This window comes from Seriola aureovittata, chromosome 20 (genome assembly GCF_021018895.1).
Source record: "Seriola aureovittata isolate HTS-2021-v1 ecotype China chromosome 20, ASM2101889v1, whole genome shotgun sequence".
Classification (NCBI taxonomy): Eukaryota; Metazoa; Chordata; class Actinopteri; order Carangiformes; family Carangidae; genus Seriola; species Seriola aureovittata.
This window is the reverse complement of record NC_079383.1, coordinates 7326515-7332643: the sequence shown is the minus strand read 5'-3', so window position 1 is coordinate 7332643 and position 6129 is coordinate 7326515. Positions and strand designations below refer to the sequence as shown.

The 6129-nt window shown below is 43.4% G+C and overlaps 1 protein-coding gene across 4 annotated transcripts in view; it reads left to right on the top strand.

Annotated features, from left to right (window-relative positions):
• The window catches only part of LOC130161112 (matrix metalloproteinase-16-like), an 80728-nt gene extending 74842 nt beyond the window's left edge, over window positions 1-5886 (top strand). For all 4 annotated transcript variants that reach the window (XM_056364112.1, XM_056364111.1, XM_056364113.1 and 1 more), the window contains 2 exons: window positions 105-220; window positions 3622-5886. In XM_056364112.1, coding sequence (XP_056220087.1) covers window positions 105-220; window positions 3622-3956 — 451 coding nt within the window. In that variant the 3' untranslated portion in view covers window positions 3957-5886. The remainder of the gene's footprint in view (window positions 1-104; window positions 221-3621) is intronic.
• The last annotated feature ends 243 nt before the right edge of the window (window positions 5887-6129 follow it).

The following is a 6129-nucleotide window of genomic DNA, read 5'->3' as shown; positions in this document are numbered from 1 at the left end:
CACAAACAACCATCTTTTGTCAATTTCAACCTATTGACTACAGCCTTCATACACAGACAGTACCTGCTTTGTCTTCCTGTGGCTCATCATTTGTTCCTGTTCAGGTACTGGCGCTACAATGAGGATATGAGAACCATGGACCCTGGCTATCCTAAGCCTATCACAGTGTGGAGAGGTGTGCCTGACTCGCCACAGGGGGCCTTCGTCGACAAAGCCAATGGTATGATTTGTCCTGCCCAATACTCTGATTTGGCAATAACAGCATGGTTCATGAGCCAGGCAGCATTGATTTCAGTTGGTCACTGGCACACGCTGTGGGGAGGTAAACCAGGGTGGCATCGATTTGAAATTTGCCCCAGTTACCACACTGAGTCTTAGTGGATGGCACACTTCCATGCATGCAATACCAGGGGAATAGACTAATGTAGAGTGTTTGTATATGTGAAATGAAAGATGAAAAGAGGTCAATTCATCCAAACATGCCTCTTTTTTTTGTTTTTGAATTGTTTCACAATCAAAATGTTCCACAATCAGTCCGTCCTGCTCAGTGAGCCATGAGACCCAGTTGGAGCAAGACTGTGGAAAGCAGAAAGGACAGGACCACCGCTGGGCGCCCATTCCGGTTTAAGGCAGTTGGGCTTCACCAAGGGTGGGGAGGCGGGATTTATACCTTGCAAAGAGCTCACCCATTGGCCGCTCAGATAGTGTGAATTGGAGACCAGCTTTTCCCATTGGATGTATTTTGCCAGGTGGGCCTGGACCTGGTCTTGGCAACTCCCAGGTTGGAAAAAGCAGGGCAGGTGGTGCTGAACGCTCAGGCCATCTGTGTCCTGGATCTGCTGCCAGATCCATAGCCGGGCGTGTCTGCCGGTGAGGCCAGGTTGAGCGGGCATCAATCAGAGCATGAAGGGTAGATTGATATCCAAGGGAATGAGGCGTGTTTGTGTGCATCACATGTATTTTCATGTGCTGGCCTGTGTTTGTTTGGCTGTTTGCAGAGACACTGTGTCAAGTGGCACGCTCATAACGCTGACCCAGATAAGCAGACATAATTGAGTATGCTGCGGCTGATGACTGTGTGTGTGAGGGACCGTGTTTCAGAGCAGGAGCCCAAGGGCTATGTTGACCTGGCTCTAACCCACAATAGCACAGCCCGTCTCACCTCTCACCCCTCCACCCCACCCTCATCTCATGCTCACTCCAGCACTGTATGTTGGTGCTCTGTCCGTTGCTACATCTGGGTCTTTCTGTCTCTAAATAATCACAATTTCGCTTCATTTGTGTTAAATGTTGGATAAAAGTGTGGCAGAAGCTGCTGCCAGGTTGGAAACACAAAAATCCCTATTTCTTCAGCTAATCACAATACTCTTGTGTTTTATGGCTGACACAACCACAAGTTGTAGTGTGAAAAATATAGTGTCTTAAACATTAAGTTTTACAGGTTGTAACAGGCAAGTTTTAATCCTGGTTTCTCATCTTCTCATCTAACTCTCAGCATAGAAACAGAACTGTGTATTTCCCAAAATGTTACATTTTTTTTAAGGATCTCTGTGATTTCCTGATGTTAAATTAGTTGCAAGATGTCAGCTACATATGAACACAATCTGGTGGACACCAAAAACACCAGAAACAAGACTTTATTAGAGAGTTCTATCAGATGTTCTCGGACTTTGCTAAAAAAAAAAACAGCGCTTGATGTTTTGTCACAGACAGAAACTCATATTAGATAGGAGTTACAGATGAACTAGATTACATTACAGTTATCCTGTGAACATTGGAAGACCCCAGTCATTTCTGAGTTTCTCCTCTGTGGAAGCCTTTGTGCTGTTTGATCATTTCCTCTCCCACCCAGATGAATCTTTTTTTTTTGGGGGGGGGCTTTTTATATGCCTTTATTTGACAGGACAGTAGAGAGACAGGAAATGGGGAGGCAGAGGGGGAATGACATGCAGTAAAGGTCCCGATGCGGGACTCGAACCAGGGCCGACTTTAGCGAGGACTGTAGCCTCTACACATGTGGCGCCTGCTTAGACCACTACGCCACACGATGCGCCAGACGAATCTTTCAAAATTTTGTCCTGTGCTTCTTTATATCCTCACTAGAAAAATCTCCTCTTAACTGATTTAAGAAGCTCTGGCTTTGTTTCTCTTCAGCTGTCTCTCCATCTGACTTGAAGTTTAGAGCGTTTCCCTCCCTCAGAAGAAGAGGAGAGTTTTGCATGAATAATAAATCGCAGGAGACAAGGTGTAAATGAAAGGCGAGATCCTGAGAATTCAGCTAAGCTTTCTGACTCTGAGCTCAGTTTTACACAATGTGCTGTGTGTTTTCCCAGCAGGCATTGCAGGGACAGTCACATGCAGGAGGCAGCAAAGTTTAGTGTCAAAACTACTGGACACAACCCTTTAAACAAAAACTTATTATCATGGCACAGGAAAGAATGTCATGGACAATGTCACATGTCACTTGACCACCTTTTTATTATTTTATCCTTTTTATTTATTAAATATAAAATGTGTTCCATGAATTGTTTTGTCCATGAATGTAAGAAAATTGTGTAAAATCCACTTCACAATCCATTTGTTGTGCTGTTGTGTGATGTTAGCTGTGGGGCTTGGCTCCTGTGTGTTTTTTGGTCTATTATGACAAAATACTATTAGTCCTAGGGGACAGTGCAATGGCAGAACGACAGGCACCATTTGTGGAACGGTTTGAGGTGACCCCGTTTTTCCTGTGAAGAGTAAAGGGAAAGTTTGTTCAATATTTTAATTAGAAAGAAAATGAATTTGAAGTGAGCTGAGCTATAGCATGCTTGGCAGACATGTGAACAACCTACAACACTGACAGGCCGCCTGCCAGATAAAGTCAATCAACCCATTTCACTCTGAGGTGTTTAGCAGAAATTATTGGACAATTTTTTTGGCCAGTTTGTGTCATTAATGCTTGGAAATTACCCAAAAAGGCTCCAGAACTAAGATCAGTCCTGAAACATACAGGTACTTAAGTACTGTAGAGTATTTTTCCTGCGTTACAATTGCACCCCACTGCATTTCAGTAGGATATACTTTTCACTGCTCTACATGTATTTGACAGACCTGACCACTTTACAGATAAAGATTCTTACATAGAAAACATGTTGCATATTTAGATTTATCTATCAAACCGTATATAAAGCAGTTACAATTAGCTCATTAAAATGCTGCTTACACTGAATAGAATCTTCTTTCATATATTTGCTCAAAAAGACACTTGGTGACACCAACTGGTGACCTTCCGTCAAGAGTCATTGTTTTATCCAGTTTATAGTAAAAAGACAGTGATGGCTTGTTGTCCAGTGACAGCTTAATACCAGCTTATTATATATATACAGCAGCTGCAAACCTTGTTTGTTTATTTTTATCTCCAGTGTGCTCATCTCAATGCAGTGATGTAGAGGTGTACTCGAGGGTGTGTCAGCACATTGTGACATCACTGTTGGGTGGGGTTACAGGTGAAACAGAGCACACCTCTGCCAACACCCAACCATGCCATCAGTGATGTTAGTGTACTGTGTAAATCATCTTCTCTATCGACAGATCACTCTGCACTCACAGGTTTCTGTTCCCTGTGTTTCTCTGCCTCAGGTTTCACCTATTTCTACAAGGGGAAGGAGTACTGGAAGTTCAACAACCAGTTCCTCCGAGTTGAGCCGGGCTACCCGCGCTCCATCCTCAAGGACTTCATGGGCTGCGAGCTGACGCCCATTGACCCCGCCCGCCCACCAGCCGACGACGGCAACACAGACGTGGTGATCGAGCTGGACAATGAGGCCAACACGGTGAAGGCCGTCGCCATCGTCATCCCCTGTGTGCTTGCACTGTGCCTACTGGTGCTGGTCTACACTGTGGTGCAGTTCAAGAGGAAGGGTACGCCACGCCACATACTGTACTGTAAACGTTCCATGCAGGAGTGGGTCTGAAACATCGGAAAGAGACGAGAGTGTGGGAGGAGAGACTGGTGAAAACAGGATGACGGCCCACACTTTCACAGAGAGGAGGACAGTGGACTTTGGACATCTTTAGTACAACACACAGCCACACGTCCTCCGTTTGGGTGATCTGATAGCTTTGTTCAGACCTGCAGAAACAGCCAGACAGCCTGTCGGCAGCCCTCAGACCTAAAGCTGACTCCAATAACCCCCGGCCTTTTTAACAAATTGGGGGCAGAGGGACAGTTTGAGGGGGATCTTTGCCTGAAATGACCTTCAGTCCCAGTCAAAGAAAAAAAAAAGGAGCAGGAGGGTCGGCATCACTTTGGATCTCAGACACATGACTTCCTGTCCCCTTCCTTTTTTCTTCTCTGCTCGACTGCTCTTAATCAGAGTGAGGACTTTCAGGGGGACACGCTCGCTTCCCACAGGGCACTGCATTTCATCTGTCATATCAGGTTGTTGATTAAACAACAGTTTTCTATTCTCTGATCTTGGTGCCCCCCGCTTCATTCTGCACTCAAAAGATAAAGTCTCAGATAAACCACTTAATTACATTACCAGTCTTCAATCCTGATTCTTTTAGTTTTTTCCTTTTTTTAAAATGTCAAATTTTTTATTGTATTCTTTAGAGAAAGGAGGTCCTCACTGTTCCCTTTAACACACTCCTGAGGAAGAGACCAAACGAAACCAAATAAAATCTATTTCTCTCCAAAGAGGATCACATTTTATTTTCTTTCTTTTTGTTCTCATTTCTGTTCATCCTTCCTTCCCTTCTCTGGATTTTTGCAGTGATTAAGAGTTGGGGATCCCTGACTGTTGTGGCAGTCTGTTCGAGACAGGGGCCAAATTATTCTGCAATATTTTAACTCGCCTTAATTATAGATCATACTACTTGTACTTGGTTTTTGCTGTTCTTGGTGTGTTTTTTTGTTTGTTTTTTTGGGGGGTTTTTTGTATACTTTTTGTTTTTGTTTTTTTAAAGAGGCTAATTGAGAGCTTCTTGTGATTGGTATTTCTGGATTCTATTACGTTACACAGAGATCTCAGCACTGGCTTGCTGAGCTAATCTGGACAGGATACACAGTGGGGTCAGCCTGTATTCAGACTAACGTGTTGTATCGTAACAAGATGTTGGAAGGTTCTGGAGTAAAGCCACTATTTTTGTGTGTTAAGATTTTTTTTACTTTTATTATTTCCATATGACACAGGCTCATCTAGGACTTAACAGTCTTGTTATTGGATTTGCTGATGTGATTTCTTTTGTCATGTCCTTGGCCCATTTTCCTTAATTTGAAGACATGTGCATCCAGAGAGTTAACTCTGTATGGTTATAAGTGAATGGACAGACCATTTTTTAAAAGAAATCCTGTTGACTGCCTTGTTTGAGAGAGCTCACAGTTCCCAGAATGCTCGTCTCCTGACTGAGGACCCACAAAGTGAGACACCAAGTCAACATCAGTGCCTGTGTCAACATGCATGCAAGCATTTACTGTACAAGCTGTTCTGCTCAACATGGCTTTGGATCCCCTCAAAAGCTAAGGAGGAAGTTTTCTCTTGAAGATGTTTTCATTTATTTTTGTACATTTAAGTGTAACACCCCCCTCCCAGGTACAATTAACTCTAAAAAAAAAAAAAAAAGATTCAGGTGGTACATCTTTGGGAGATGTGATGGTTGATTGGCAAATGAAATTGGCCTCGAACACCAACCAATCATTAGCAAACATGTTGTGTCCTCATTGTCATGGCGAGCCGTCTTTGAATGTGTGTCTGTTTTCATGATCAAATGCTGTTTTTTCTTTGTTTCCTGTTTTCTGGTTAAAACAATTGGACATCTCACAGTGACTTCTTTGTGTAAGACTTTGGGACAACGGAGAAACATGACCTGACAGAATGAATAAATTGATCAATATATGATTAACAGCTGCTGTCCAACTCTCTGTTCATCTTTAACTTGTACATAGAGCATGTCTGTGCTGTTTATACATGTATGTTGCCTGTCTCTGACCCTGCTGGGTGTTTGACTGGGATAATGTGCTCCCTGCAGCCCTGTGGTAGTTTTGAACACGTCCAGGTAGAGGAAGCTGCTCTCTGAAACTCTGCGTGTAACTGTCAGTGTAAAGCAAACAGGACAGTCCTCTTATCAATTTACACCTGAAGATAC